Source organism: Meles meles, chromosome 13 (genome assembly GCF_922984935.1).
Source record: "Meles meles chromosome 13, mMelMel3.1 paternal haplotype, whole genome shotgun sequence".
In the NCBI taxonomy this organism is placed as follows: Eukaryota; Metazoa; Chordata; class Mammalia; order Carnivora; family Mustelidae; genus Meles; species Meles meles.
This window is the reverse complement of record NC_060078.1, coordinates 56,965,679-56,980,995: the sequence shown is the minus strand read 5'-3', so window position 1 is coordinate 56,980,995 and position 15,317 is coordinate 56,965,679. Positions and strand designations below refer to the sequence as shown.

The following is a 15,317-nucleotide window of genomic DNA, read 5'->3' as shown; positions in this document are numbered from 1 at the left end:
AGCCTGCTTCCTCCTCTCTCTCTGCCTGCCTCTCTGCCTACTTGTGATTTCTGTCAAATAAATGAATAAAATTAACCGACTGAGCCACCCGGGATTCCCACGCTTGGTTGTTTTTTTAACCTGCAAAGTAATTCTAGTTTTATAAGGCCCACTCCTGTAGCCAAGAACCGATGCCCTGGAAGATAAGCCCGAGGGACTCCTCAGCAACCAACCTCATCTGCGCTGCTCCGGGACTCTGAGTAAGGAGGAAATGTAAAACCGGATGTTGACTATTTTGCCATAGAAACAGACGCGAATCCGGAAGTTACGTCAGAGAAGGCGGAAGTGAAGCAGTCTACTTATCCACGTGGGTTCTGCGCGTGTTTCCCGGTTCCTGGTAGCCGGAGCTTTAAGTTCTGTCCCCGGCATAGTCGACATGGGTCGATCGGGGAAGTTGCCCTCCGGTGTCTCGGCCAAGCTGAAACGCTGGAAGAAAGGCCATAGTAGCGACAGCAACCCTGCCATCTGCCGCCACCGCCAGGCTGCCCGCAGCCGCTTCTTCAGCCGGCCCTCAGGTAGCGGGGGTCGAGACTCCGACGAGCTGGCGGCGGGGTTCTGGCGGGTCTGGGTCTGATGGTCTAGGCCTCTCTGGAGGCCCTGGGCCCAGGCGCTGAACGTTTCTTCTCCTAGAACGTCGCACGTGGAGCCTGCTGTAAAGACCCACCCTCCGCATTTGACAGATGGGGAAATGGAGTCCGCAGTAGGGAAATGACTAGCCCTGGGTACCACGGGTGTCAGAATTGGGACTTGGCTATAATTAACTTTGGGGGAGTCTTACCAAAGTGTTTTCACCTGCATTTATTTCCCACGCCCCTGCGTGCAGCCCCCGCGCCGTCTCCCACCGGCACTTAATCCGTCGGGACACAGAAGCAGAAACTTTAACCCGGCGGGTTTGCTAAGTTCTAGGGGTATGGTGGGCCGATGAGGCAGGCCATGTTCAGAATTCAGCCTCTCGAGCTGGGGGCCTGGACTCTGCTAGTTTTTGTCGTATGCGACAAAAAGAGGTTCGGGTAGAAGTGAGGGCCTCACCTGTGCCTTCGGTTTTCAGGAAAAAGCGACCTGACTGTTGATGCGGTGAAGTTGCATAATGAGCTGCAGTCCGGGTCCCTGCGTGTGGGCAAAAGCGAAGCCCCTGAGATGGCCATGGAAGAGGAGGGGGGGCCCGCTTTCACGGAGAAGTCCTCCGGCACCTTCCTGAGCGGCCTCTCGGACTGCACAAATGTCACCTTCAGCAAAGTGCAGCGCTTCTGGGAGTCCAACTCAGCTGCGCACAAGGAGGTAGGGGGGAGGGTCAGGAAGACTTGGGGTGGTGAGGAGGAGCCAGACTCGGGCTTCTTTTTATTTTCTCCCAGTGCTGGCTCACTGCTGCGGGAGACAGCTGGTATTTTTGGATGATGTGTCATCTCTCCTACCTTTTGTGTTCCCTACTTACTAGCTCTCCTAGGGCGGGTTTCACTTTCTGCTTTTTCCTAACAGCATCTCCCCTATCCAAGTGTAAAGTCCCTCGGGTTAGAAATTTTCCAAATACTTACCTCTCATAACGCAGGACTTTTTACATAGAATATTTTCAAGACACGTTTGTTGAGTAAATTAATGCTGAGTAACAATAGATAGAAAATGTTTTATCTAACAAGAACCAGATTTTATTTGTATTTTTTAAGTTAATGCTTTTAAATTATACATATTTATATTCTTATTTAAATGAAAAATGTCAGAATTATGAATGGTACCAAAGTGATGGGGGTAGAATAAAATGTCAAAGTTGTTCTCCCAACTTAACTTCTTCGTGGCAGTTACTGTTGATGGATTATCATGTGTCTACCTAACCCAGCACTGTCTAACACGTGGTGCGGGCCACACAGGTAATTGTAAAGTTTTAGTAGCCATATTTTAAAAAAGTAAAAGGTAAATGAAATTAATCTTATTTTTTTAAAAGATTTTATTTATTTATTTGACAGAGAGAGAGATCACAAGTAGACAGCAAGGCAGGCAGAGAGAGAGGGTGAAGCAGGCTCCCTGCCGACCAGAGAGCCCGATGTGGGGCTTGATCCCAGGACCCCGACACCCTGACCCAAGCCGAAGGCAGAGGCCCAACCCACTGAGCCACTCAGGCGCCCCCTGAAATTAATCTTAATAATAAGTTTATTGTAGTTAATTATTGTCATTTCAACCTATAATTGATATAAAATGAGATGATTTGTGTTGTTTTTATCATATTAAGTCTTCAGAATCTAGAGTGTATGTTAGCTTTACATCTCTATTTGGATGCTAACTCTTCTTTGAAAGGACTTGATTTGGTTATAAAATTTACTATGGCAAAAGGTTCATATTTCCAAGTTGTTCTAAATCTGTTTTCTTTTTTTTTTTTTAAGATTTTATTTATTTATTTGACATAGAGAGATCACAAGTAGGCAGAGAGGCAGGCAGAGAGAGAGAGAGAGAGAGAGAGAAGCAGGCTCCCTGCCAAGCAGAGAGCCCGATGCGGGACTTGATCCCAGGACCCTGAGATCATGACCTGAGCCGAAGGCAGTGGCTTAACCCACTTAGCCACCCGGCGCCCCTAAATCTGTTTTCTTAAAACTTACAGTCGTATATCTAAGCTGTTTTAAATCTGTGTTTTTGGGGTGCCTGGGTGGCTTAGTCAGTTAAGCTTCCAACTCTTGATTTCAGCTCAGGTCATGATCTCAGGGTGGTGGGATCGAGCCCCAAGTTGGACTCTGCTTGGGAGTCTGCTTGGGGTTCTATCTCTCTCCCTTTTCCCTCTGTCCCTTCCCACACTTGCACACATGCAAGTGCTCTCTCTCAAATAAATAAATCTTAAAAATATGCATATTTATTTTCCCATAACTAGATCAAGTATTCATTTTTTGAATAGTATTTATTTGAGAGTGTGTGTGCTCGTGTGCACAAGAAGGGCAGGAGGGGCAGAGGGAGAAGGAGAAGCAGGCTCTTCAGGCAGGGCTTGATCCCAGGACCCCGGGATCATGACCTGAGCAGAAGGCAGATGTTTAACCAACTGAACTACCCACTTGAGGTGCCCCTCAAGTGTTCATTTTTAAATTTAAAATTTACGAATTAAAGATTCAGTTCTTCAGTCACACTAGCCATGTTCCATGTGCTCAGTAGCCTCTTGTGAACATTATTATTTTAGATTTTCTTGTGTATTTTTTATTTACATTTATACATTATATTTTATATGCAGTGTTCTGCAATTTTGCCCCACTGAACAGTAGTTCTAAATTAATATAGTATTGTTTCTCATTATTTTCAATAGTCCTGTAGTATTTGAATCATCATTACTTATTATGTAGTAATAATACTTTATTGGGGTGCCTGGGTGGCTCAGTTAAAGTGTTAGTTAAGCGTCTGCCTTTGACCCAGGTCATGATCCCAGGGTCCTGGAATCGAGCCATACATCCAGCTCCCTGCTCAGTGGAAAGCCTCCTTTTCTCCCTCTGCCTGCTGCTCTGCCTGCTTGTGCTCTCTATCTCTCTGTCAAATAAATAAGTAAAATCTTGAAAAATAATAATAGTAATACTTTATTAATCCTCTGTTGATGGCTGCTGTGTTGTTTCAGTTTGTTGCTGCAGCGAACACACTTGTACCTAAATGTTTGCAGTTTCGTGCGGGTATTCCTGTAAGAGACGGGTCTTAGCGGTGGAGTCTCGGCAAACATATCTGCCCACTCGCTGGCTCTTATGGTGTGTACGCCTGGCTCTGAGTGCAGTTCATCTTGTCTATCTCTAGGCCTTGTCAGGAGAATAATTTGTGAAGGAGTAAGGAAAAGAAGCAGCCCAGGGACGGGATTCGATATAAAATAAATGTCCTAGGTGCCTTTTCCTTTACGTGCAGATCTGTGCTGTTCTGGCTGCTGTCACTGAGGTGATTCGCTCCCAGGGAGGGAAGGAGACAGAGACTGAGTACTTCGCTGCACTGGTGAGTAGGTGTGACTTGGGAGTGGGTGTCCACAACAGCAGGTTATTCCCGTTGGAGAGAAAAGATGGGTGCCCCTGGCATGAGGAGATAGAGCAGGACATTCCTGGGTAGGGTAAAGTGCTTCAGGGGCACCTGGCTGGCCCAGTCAGAAGAGCATATGACTCTTGATATCTTGGGGCTGTGAGTTCAAGCCCCATGTTGGATGTAGAGATTACTAAAAAAGAAAAAAAAGAGCGCTTTAGTCATTCTCAGGTGGTAGCTTCGTAAGGCTGGTGGTATTTTGCTACACTATCCTTACAGAACAAAACCCCACCACTCTGGTTGTTGCTGTTGTGTTTTCTTCCCTGATCCATGAAGCTGAGTTAGGCCTAGGGAATCCTCTAGAAAAATGGTTGGCAAAGTGTGGCCAGGGGTGGGGCAGGTGGGAGGCTGGTCCTGAGACCCTTTTCTGGGTTTCATTGGGCTATCAAAATTATTTTTATAATAATACTAGAACAACATTTGCCCTTTCACTCTCATTCGCTCATGAGTGTACTGTGGAGTTTTCCAGAAGTTACCTCATATCTGCTGACGTTATTTCTTTCAACAGCTAATTGTACTTGTGTATGCTTGTATTTTATTTTAATTTTTTTCAAGATTTTATTTATTTGGGCGCCTGGGTGGCTCAGTGGTTTAAGCCGCTGCCTTCGGCTCAGGTCATGATCTCAGGGTCCTGGGATCGAGTCCCACGTCTGGCTCTCTGCTCTGAAGGGAGCCTGCTTCCCTCTCACTCTCTCTGCCTGCCTCTCTGCCTACTTGTGATCTCTCTCTGTCAAATAAATAAATAAAACCTTTAAAAAAAAAAAAAAAGATTTTATTTATTTGACAGAAGGTAGGCAGAGCAGCAGGCAGAGAGAGGGGGAAGCAGGCTCCCCGCTGAGCAGAGAGCCCGATGCTGGGCTTGATCCCAGGACCCTGAGATCATGACCTGGGTGAAGGAAGAGGCTTAACCCACTGGCCACCCAGGTGCCCCGTGTATGCTTGTATTTTTAAAATTTCTCAGTTTTAATTTTTAATGTGGTAAGTATCAGTAGATATCACCTATGTAAAGAAAACCTCTCTCGGGGATACTGTAAGAAATTCTACGGTGTAAAAGTTTGAGAACCGCTGCTCTGGAACAGGGTTTGGCAGACTATGGCCCATGGGAATAATCTGATCCAAGGCCTGTTTTTGTACAGCCTGAGAGCTAAGAATGGTTTTTATATTTTTAAAGGATTGTTCAAAACACACTCAAAAGAGGGGCGCCTGGGTGGCTCAGTAGGTTAAAGCCTCTGCCTTCGGCTCGGGTCATGATCCCAGGGTCCTGGGATCGAGCCCCCCATCGGATTCTCTGCTCAGCAGGGAGCCTGCTTCCCTTCCTCTCTCTCTCTGCCTGCCTCTCTGCCTACTTGTGATCTCTGTCTGTCAAATAAATAAATAAAAATCTTAAAAAAAAACACAAAAACCAAGAATTAAAAAAAAAAAAACACACTCAAAAGAATATGCAACCAAGACCATCTATGGCCTGCAAACCCTAAAATATTTATGTCTGGCCCTTTATGGAAGAAGCCTTCTGTATAATGAATAAATTAGCCAGTAATACATAGTTTTTATTTATTAATAAATATATAGTATTTATTATTTTTATTATTATACATATTTTTATTATTATGGGCTGGGCAGTGTTGGGATTGACACATACAAATTTGGTAAAACGTTAAAACAACTTATTTTTGTTTTACAAGTGAGGAAGCTGAATCACAGAAAGGTTCATTGCTAGCCCAAAGTCACACAGTGGCAGAGCCAGGATTTGAACCTCTGACACCAATGTTCTTGTTCGTCACCATCCTGCTGGGCACAGGGTGGCCCTAGCACCCCACCTGCCTAGTTTACACAACTTCCCACTCACCCCCTGTGGTCTGGCTCTCAGATGACAACAGTGGAGGCAGTGGAGTCCCCCGAGTCTCTGGCTGCTGTCGCTTACCTGCTGAACCTTGTCCTGAAGCGGTGAGTCCTGCCCCCGGTCTGAGCCCAGAGTCTCTTGGGGCAAAGGGAACTGTATCAACTGGCCTGATATCATCATGGCCTTATCAGCGTGAGGCTCCCAGGGCAGCTTGGGGTGTTGTATAGGGTGTGAGCCCCGGGTCTTGCAGGTGGGGGAGGTAGGGAGAGGACTGAGGAGAGCAGTGGGGGCCCATCTCATGGGAATGGAATGGGTAGTGGAGAAGGGAAGAGGCGTGGAGTTGAAGTGCCACAGAAAGCACACAGAGGTGGTGTCTGGAAGGGTGGGCTCCTGCCCTGACTCCCACCCGCTTGCTGAGTGACTGGGCTAGCGCTGCCTCCCTCTGTCTAGCTCCCGCCTTCAGACCAGGGCTAAGCTTGTTCCTGCTGCTGTAAGGACACCCCTCGGGGTTCCACTGTCCCTCTTCTTCCCCCACAGTGTGCCCAGTCCTGTACTCGTTAAGAAGTTTTCCGACACCTCCAAGGCCTTCATGGACATCATGGCAGCCCAGACCAACAGTGGCTCCACCTCTGCCCTCCGATGGGTTAGTGTCTGGGTCTGGTTCCCCTCTGCCATCTTCCAGAGCCCCGCAGATCAGGCTGGAGCTCGGATACTCCCCCGGAGGGGTACAGGCACCATGTGGGCTTCCGGCGGATCCCTGTGTGATTTTCTGGAGTTGGTGAGAACCTGGGCTCTTCTCCCAGCTGGCTGAAGCAGGTGAAGCTGAGAGATTCCAAATCTCTTGAAGGTCCTCTCCTGCCTGGCCACCCTTCTGCGGAAGCAGGACCTGGAGGCCTGGAGCTACCCTGTGACCCTGCAAGTGTACCAGGGGCTGCTGAGCTTCACGGTGCACCCGAAGCCCAAGGTGAGGCTGCTGGGCCCCCAGAATATGGGGACGGGGGGCAGCCATTCTAGTAAGCGGTCTGGTCTATCTGAGTAGGGGGAGTAGGGGAGATTGCCCCGAGGGCTGGGCTCTTGCCCCGAGGTTCTACTTTTTGCACCTGACACCATCTTTGTTTAGTCCTAGAAGGTGAGAGGCAGCTCCTCATCCTACAGAAGGGGTATTCACTGTCAGGCCATTCTGAGTCCCTGCTGCCTCACTGGTCAGTGACAAGTTTAGCTACAGTGGCAGGAAGGGGCAGCGTGAGGCTTTGGAGTCTCACACTCTTCACTTGGCTTCTGGGTTCACCGCTCGTGTGTGACCTTGGGCAAGTTACTTAAGCTCTCTGAGCCTCGGCTTCCTAGCGGGAAGGTAGGGCCGGTAATACCGAGCTCGCTGCAAGGGTATGGGGCGACTTCAGTGTCTCTCACAGTTCCTGGCTTAGAGCAGGTGCTCGGCAGTGGTGGCCAGCCACTGCATTTCCTTCTGAAATTGAGGGCAGGGCGCTGGTTCTAGCACAGCAGCAGCGGTCCGCAGTCATTCGGGGGCTCCGCATGCTTCCCCAGGTCAGGTCACGCCTCCTTCCCTGTGTATTCTCGAGGCCGCTCTGCGCTTTCTTCAGGTCTCTGCTGCAGTGTCACGTCACTGGAGTGACACTTTCCTGACCACTGTGTAAAAAATAACAACCCTTGCTGTATTGTCTGCAAAGTACTTTTACCTCTTGGTGTACGCGTGTGTATGTTCTGCCTGCCAAAGAGAGCGAGTTTTTGGCTCTGGTCACTGCCAGACCGTCAGTCCCGAGAACGGTGCCGGCTTGGTCACATTGGAATTGTGGGGTGACTGATGGAACTCCTGGAGTAAAGATGAGGACGCTGCAGCTCAGAGATGAGGTGGTTAGCTCGTTCAAGGCCGTTTGGGGAGCTAGTGGGAGAGTGGGGATCAGAGCTGACCTTGGTCTCACTGCCCCGTGCAGAAGTCTGCACACGGCGGGACTGGGTATAGCATCGGTCATGAAGGAGGCATGCCATCCGCGCTGCTGGGTGTATGCTAACCTGGGCCCGGTCCCCCGCTCCTTGCCTCGTAGATCCGGAAGGCTGCCCAGCACGGCGTGTGCTCAGTCCTCAAGGGCAGTGAGTTCATGTTTGGTGAAAAAGCCCCTGCCCATCATCCTGCTGCCGTTTCCACCGCCAAATTCTGCATCCAGGAGATTGAGAAGTCTGGAGGTGGGTCACCGGCAGGGTGGGTGGGGGCCGAGGCCAGCCTGGGAGGAGTGGGCTGAGGCCACCCTGAGAGGGTGGGCTGGCGGCTCAGCTCCCTCACCTGCCAGGCTCTAAGGAGGCCACTACCACATTGCACATGCTGACGCTGCTGAAGGACGTGCTGCCCTGCTTCCCGGAAGGCCTGGTCAAGAGCTGCAGTGAGATGCTCCTCAGGGTCATGACCTTGAGCCATGTGGTGAGCTCAGCCGGGGAGCCAGAGGAGTGTGCTGGGGCAGGGGGCTAAACTTCAGACCCCAGGCCCACAATGCTGATGCCTAAGAACTTGCTGGTCAAGCCAGAAACAGGAGCTGGGGCCTCCCCACCCCAACCCTGCTCTTGTCCATGACCAAAGACACCAGCCATTCTTGGTGTCGGATAGACTAGGCTGTCTTCAGGGTCCCGGTCCCTTTGGGAGCTGGTCTCAGGGGTCAGGTCAGGGAAAGGGGGGGAACCGAGGCGGGGCTGGTAAGGCAGCAGCCCTCTCCTGCTTGAGCTCTGTTTCAGCCACAATTTAGATCTGTTTTCTTTTCTTTTCTTTTTGCTTATTTACTAACAAATTGGTACAGAAGCTTTAATACATAAAACGATCTTCATTTCTTTTTTTTTTTTTTTTTTTAAAGATTTTATTTATTTATTTGACAGAGATCACAAGTAGGCAGAGAGGCAGGCAGAGAGAGAGAGAGAGAGAGAGAGAGACGAGGAAGCAGGCTCCCTGCCAAGCAGAGAGCCCGATGCGGGGCTCGATCCCAGGACCCTGGGATCATGACCTGAGCGAAAGGCAGAGGCTTTAACCCACTGAGCCACTCAGGCGCCCCGATCTTCATTTCTTTCATGCTAGCACAGTTTTGTTAATCTTTGTATATCCTCTTGTAGGAGGATACATTCTTCTTAAAGTATCTATTATGTAAATAACACAATCATTGTTTAGAAGGAGGAACTCATTCAGAGCAACATGCTGTATATCCTTTCAGATATTTTTTTTTGGATAAACAAACATATAAAAACCTGTGAAAATATAGCCATAATCATAGCCTGCCCACCACTTATAGCCTGCTTCTATAACCCATTCTGTTAGAAACGATTTGGTCATGTTCCTCTGTTATCTTTGTTTAAGTCTCTTAAAAATTTCTCAGTAGCTTCCGAGCCTTTGTAAAGTGACAGTCTGAGTATCTAGGTGTGGGGGGCATGCTTGAGGTCAGGGCCTGGGTCTCTCCCAGCCCACTGGCTAGAGTCGGAGGTTGAGGAGCCCAGGGCAGCCATGGGCTTTGCGGTCCCCCACTAAGTGTACGTGTCCTCTCCAGCTGGTGACAGCCTGTGCCATGCAGGCCTTCCACAGCCTCTTCCTTGCCAAGCCCAGCCTGGGCACCCTGTCAGCGGAGCTCAATGCCCAGATCATCACGGTGAGGCCTGATACGGAGGGGTGTGGTGGTAGAGGGGTAAGGAGAGCCTGTTACTTGTCTACAGAGTGAGCTTGAGTGGGCTGACTGGACTAGCCCAGCAGAGGAGGCCAGTAATCAAGCAGAGAGGAAGCAGGCAGCTAGGAGACAGGCCACCGAAGCCACATCAGTGTCCACAGGACATGGGGACTCCAACTCTTAGTTAACTTAATAAACTATTTCAGCATGGTCTCATGCTGTAACCCATACCTTGAGCAGAGGCTCTCAAATTTAGGGATCCCTGGATGGATTTGGGGAAGGGAGCATAAACATCTTCTTGTTTGCAAAGTGTGCATATGTGTGCCCATGTACATTTCTCCTGAGAGAGGCTCTGTGGCTTTTGTGAGATCCAAAGGGTTGTGTGACCCAGGTTTTACTCAGCTGATTCTAGAGACACTGACCCCATAAGAGCAGAATTGGGAGGGTTTCATGGAATAGGGAAAGACCAAGGGGCCTGGGAGCTCTGGGGCCACGTGTGCAGGCCTGTCACTAGGACATACTGGGAAGGGGTCATTGTCATTAGGCAACAGCAGACACACTCACTCAGTCCCCTGCTTATTCCCTGTCCCACCTCTAGGCCTTATATGATTATGTTCCCAGCGAGAATGACTTACAACCCCTGCTGGCCTGGCTTAAGGTCATGGAGAAAGCCCACATCAACCTGGTCAGGTAGGTGTAGTGGAGGGGTGTCCCAAGGCCTCCAGCCAGGCTACCTGCTCTGCAGTGCAGATAGGAGGGACGGAAGCCGGAAGCTGGAGAGGGAGGGCAGTGTTTACTTGTCAGGTGTGCCGTAGACCAGCTCTGGTTCTGAGGCGCAGGGCAGGATAGTGTGGTCTGTGGGGCTGGTGCTGTCCTGCCAGAGCAGTTACCAGTGAGCTCTAAGGAGCAGCAGGGTGGGCTAAGCACACCGCCCCAGAGGTGGGGCCCCAGTTCCATCCTCAGTCTTGTCATCCCCTGACTGAATTCTCTGCGGTTGGTTTCCTTCTCAGACGACCTCATGCATTTTCTGTGGTTCACTCCTCCCCGCACCTGGGTTAACAGTCCCCTCCTCTGGGGTTCACAGTCCTGCACACCCAGTGTCTGCTCTGTGTCTGTCAGAACACGCACATGTGAGCTTGGCCACTTCACAGTAGCCACCTAATAATTTTGCTTTTCCAGAATAAGGCTGAGAAGAAAATAAGTGTATCAGTTGGCAACTTGGGTTTTGTCTGGAGTGAGGATCTCTGAGGAGATCCTGGGACCCCACCATGCTGTGTCTTCCCTCCCCTGTGCCGAAGGGCTCCCATCGGCCTGCTCTCTCAGGCCCTGCGCTGAGTGCTTTCCCTCATTGTCTACCTCACTCATCACAGCCACCCGGGAGGAACATGCTAACCTTTTTTTTTTTTTTTTTAAAGATTTTATTTATTTATTTGACAGAGAGAGATCACAAGTAGGCAGAGAGGCAGGCAGAGAGAGAAGGGTAAGCAGGCTCCCTGCTGAGCAGAAAGCCCAATGCGGGGCTTGATCCCAGGACTCTGGGATCATGACCTGAGCTGAAGGCAGAAGCTCTAACCCACTGAGCCACCCAGCGCCCCTGCTAGCCTTTTTTTTGAGCCAGAAACGGAAGCAGTTCGAGGTAGCTGGTCATGCCGCTGCAAAGGAAGCGAAGACAGGTCTCCAACCCGCATCTGCTGGGCCCACATCCTGTATCCACACCATCCAGCTTTTACACGGAGATGCCAGAAAATGGCAAAATAGCCTTATTCTCCACTTCTCAGGACTTTTTTTTTTTTTTAAGATTTTTTTTTTTCTTTGTGAGAGAGCGAAGTGGGGAGGACCAGAGGGAGAGGGAGAAGCAGACTCCCCACTGAGTGTGCAGAGCTGGACTCAAGATTCCATCCTGGGACCCTGAGACCATGACCTGAGCTGAGGTCAGACATTTAACTGACAGAGCCACCCAGGTGTCCCCTCCACTCAGGATTAGTCCTGAGATTGCAAGCCTCCCACAGTTGTGCCACGACATACGTCCTAGGCTGTTTGTTGTAATGCTGTAGCTAATAGAAAAACCTAGAAACCAAACAAAACCATACACAAATGTGTCCAGGGAGAGGACTGGTCAATATACTGTGAGACACTCTGTAGCCATTAGAAGTTACTGAAGTAGGGCACCTGGGTGGCTCAGTGGGTTAAAGCCTCTGCCTTCAGCTCAGGTCATGATCCCAGGGTCCTGGACTGAGCCCCACATCGGGCTCTCTGCTCTACAGGGAGCCTGCTTCCTCCTCTCTCTCTGCCTGCCTCTCTGCCTACTTGTGATCTCTATAAAATAAATAAATAAAATCTTAAAAAAAAAAGTTCCTGAAGTAGCGAGGTACATGCTCACCCGGAAAGATCCCCAAAATGTATTGAGAAGACTCACAGCATACTCTGGAGCGAAACTGTCAGGGTGTGATCCTGACTCCTGCCTCCTACTCGCGACGTGATCTTGGGCAAGTAACTTGACTTTTCTGTGCCTCAGGTTCCCCACTTATAATAAATTATTAAGTCATAGGACTTAATCTCAGTTGTCGCAAGGTTTAAGTGAACGAGTGTATGTTATAACAGTGCTTGGGGAATGAAAAGTGTTAAGTAGATGTTAGCATACATTACTTCCTATGTTTGTACATGAGTTACACCTTCTGGGAGAGTATTTGAGAAACAGCCTGGATTTTCCTCTGAAAAGTTCATCTGAAGGTCAGTCTGGGAGAAAAGCGTGATAAAGAAAGTATACTCTTTATTTTATATTTGAAGACCTGCTTGAATTTTTTTTACCACATCGTGGCTATTAACTTGAATGACGGTACTTTTTAAAATTGCCCACTAGAAGGGCCCTGTAGAACCCTCCAAATCAGTGACTGTCATTGGACCTGAGCCATGTGGGTCCCTGAGGCCCAGGCCCAGGCCTCACAGAAGCCTTTTGTCTTCACAGACTGCAGCGGGACCTGGGGCTGGGCCACCTCCCTCGCTTTTTTGGAACCGCGACCACTTGCCTCCTCTCCCCACACTCGCAGGTGGTGACAGCTGCCACTCAGAGCCTTCAGGTACCCCAGCCCCAGCTTTGGAGGGGAAGCAGAGAGTACAGAGGGTTCTACTGGCTGCCCTGTCTCTCCTGGAACTCGCCTAGACCTCCAGCTGGATCTGGGGAGGAGGTTCTTGGGGTGGGGATTGGCTTCCTGGAAGTGTCCAAAAGCAATCACTTTTGTTAGGAGGACTGAGTGGTGCTGGGAGTCTGCTTTAGGCCCAGACAGCTGGGGCCTCTTTTTGCAGGAGATCCTGAAGGAATGTGTTGCTCCCCACATGGCCAGCATTGGCTCCGTGACCTCTTCAGCCTCTGGCCCTGCCCAGCATGTCTTCAAGATGTTCAGGTGAGAACACAGCATCTGTGTTAGGAAGGAATAGGTGTACCTTCTAGAAAGTTTCTTTTTTTTTATTTTTTTTTAAAGATTTTATTTATTTATTTGACAGAGAGAGATCACAAGTAGGCAGAGAGGCAGGCAGAGAGAGTGAGAGGGAAGCAGGCTCCCTGCGGAGCAGAGAGCCCGATGCGGGACTCGATCCCAGGACCCTGAGATCATTACCTGAGCCGAAGGCAGTGGCTTAAACCACTGAGCCACCCAGGCGCCCCTAGAAAGTTTCTTGTAATGACAAGTGTTCACTTGTCACTTACTGGGGGCACATGCACAGTGCCAGAGCAGCTGCTGCGATGGAGCACTGGCCACATTCCAGGTGCCATCATGTGCTCATGAGTATGGATTCTGAGCTGGTCATCTGGAGCAAGTTCCCCCATGTCCTCCACGTCTAACTACCTCAGGGTCCTCATCAGCCGAAGGTTACTGACAGATGTGAGGATTTAATGTGTGTATATATGTAAAGTTCTCAGAACTGTATCCGGCATGCAGTTAAGCACTCAGCGAATAAAAGCCACTAGTGGTCTTCATGATTCTAGGAGGTATGTACTGACCCCCACTTTACAGACGGACAGGCCGAGGTCACCCAACTAGGAGGGGCCGCCTGTAGCAGAGCCCACGCTTGTTCACGTGCTGTGCTGCCTTCCACGCCTGCAAGAGGAGCCATTCCCAGGCATGGCCACTGACCATCCTTGTCCTTTCTGCAGCTGGCAAGGGGCCTCTGAGCACTGCAGACACTGGAGGGACCCTGGGGAAGGAGTGAGGATCCTTGGTGTCTGCCCTCGGTCTGTGTGCTCACCTCCAGGCTGTGGTGCTTTGGGTCCTGCTCCTTGTGAGGAAACGGGCCTGTTGCTTCTGGATGCATCTGTGATGGAGTTTCAGGAAAACTGAGAGCCACCTGCACCTCCAGCTCTCCCGTTTCCCGACTCTGACCGCCTATTGGCCATTCTCGCCTTGGATCTCCAGGAGGCTGGGAGGCAGAGCCAGCCTTGTGCCACTCTCCCTGCTCAGCCCAGACCACCTGCTCTACCATGGCAGCCCATCCTGGGTCGAACCAGGAGAGCATGAGACGGTGACAGCATGGGCTTTGGAGGCCCAGGGTGGCCACTAGCAGAGTGACCCTGGCAGGTTATTTCCTCTCTCTGAGCCTCAGTTTCCCAATCTGAAGATGGAAGAAACTATGTACCTCAGAGTTTTCTTTAAGCAGTAGGATTACAGATGAAACTCAGCACAGGGGCTGCATTGTAAATGCTAGTTCTCCCCCTTGGCCTTTCCCGGGGCTCCACGCTTACTGGCCAGCTGTGGTCTGAAGCTCATGGGCCAGCCATTGACTTCCTGTGGGGCCCAGGTGAGCAGGAACTTGACCCTGACTGTTCCCCTTGCAGGGCAGTGGAGGAAGGCCTGACATACAAATTCCATGCAGCGTGGAGCTCCGTGTTGCAGCTGCTGTGTGTCTTCTTCCAGGCCTGTGGGAGGCAGGCCCATCCTGTGATGAAGAAGGTGAGCTGGGGCGCTGCCAGGGCCAAGGCAAGAGGTGGCGATTGGGCTGTCGGACTGTGGGCTCCTAGAGTGGTCGTGTGTCCGCTGCTTGTGCACTTCACCCCATGTCGTACCCCTATTGGCACCCACAGCAGGTGCCCAGCACGGTGTCTCCAGGAGAGTGTCTGAGCCAACACATGAGAAACAAAAAGAGGGGTGGGACCTCCCTTGGCCCCTCGGCCAGTAACTGCTCACTAGTCCTGGCTGAGGTTGATGGCTTTGAACAGGGAACCATCGTGACTCTCCTTCACCCCTACTCCTATCTTTTGTTTTTAATTCTCTGAACTTTCTGTAACAAGGGATTATGGTGTTTTAAGCAGCCTTAGGTCCCAGACAGATTACTGCAGCCCAGAGTAAACTATTTAAGAATCAGGGATCCCTTGGGGCTCCTGGGTGGCTCGGTTGTTAAGCGTCAGCCTTTAGCTTGGGTCATGATTCCAGGGTCCTGGGATCAAGCCCTGCATCAGGCTCCCTGCTCAGCAGGAAGCCTGCTTCTCCCTTTTCCACTCCCCCTGTTTGTGTTCCCTCTATCACTGTCTCTCTCTCTGTGTCTGTCAAATATATAAAATAAAAAACCTTAAAAAAAAAAAAAAAAAAGGATCAGGAATCCCCTTGGGATCCTCCCCAGCTAGGGAGGCAGGCCCCAGACCCCTCATCAGCTCTTGGGGCCTTCACTGACTCTCACCATTGCTGGTTGGAAGAAAGGAGCCACCCTGGGACAGCAAGGGCTTCCTCAAGAAGCCTGGCCCCTAATAAGTTAGATTGATGAACTTGGCTGCCTACAGG

General features: G+C 50.3%; 1 protein-coding gene across 1 annotated transcript in view; it reads left to right on the top strand.

The window, feature by feature from the left end:
• Positions 1-289: 289 nt before the first annotated feature.
• RRP12 (ribosomal RNA processing 12 homolog) overlaps positions 290-15,317 on the top strand; it is a 30,367-nt gene continuing 15,339 nt past the window's right edge. Inside the window, exons 1-13 of the mRNA XM_046026538.1 lie at positions 290-554; positions 1,088-1,317; positions 3,892-3,975; positions 5,924-6,000; positions 6,434-6,539; positions 6,744-6,860; positions 7,960-8,098; positions 8,203-8,330; positions 9,436-9,534; positions 10,148-10,239; positions 12,515-12,626; positions 12,853-12,950; positions 14,378-14,492. Of these exons, the coding sequence (XP_045882494.1) occupies positions 416-554; positions 1,088-1,317; positions 3,892-3,975; positions 5,924-6,000; positions 6,434-6,539; positions 6,744-6,860; positions 7,960-8,098; positions 8,203-8,330; positions 9,436-9,534; positions 10,148-10,239; positions 12,515-12,626; positions 12,853-12,950; positions 14,378-14,492 (1,536 nt within the window). The 5' untranslated portion in view covers positions 290-415. The remainder of the gene's footprint in view (positions 555-1,087; positions 1,318-3,891; positions 3,976-5,923; positions 6,001-6,433; positions 6,540-6,743; positions 6,861-7,959; positions 8,099-8,202; positions 8,331-9,435; positions 9,535-10,147; positions 10,240-12,514; positions 12,627-12,852; positions 12,951-14,377; positions 14,493-15,317) is intronic.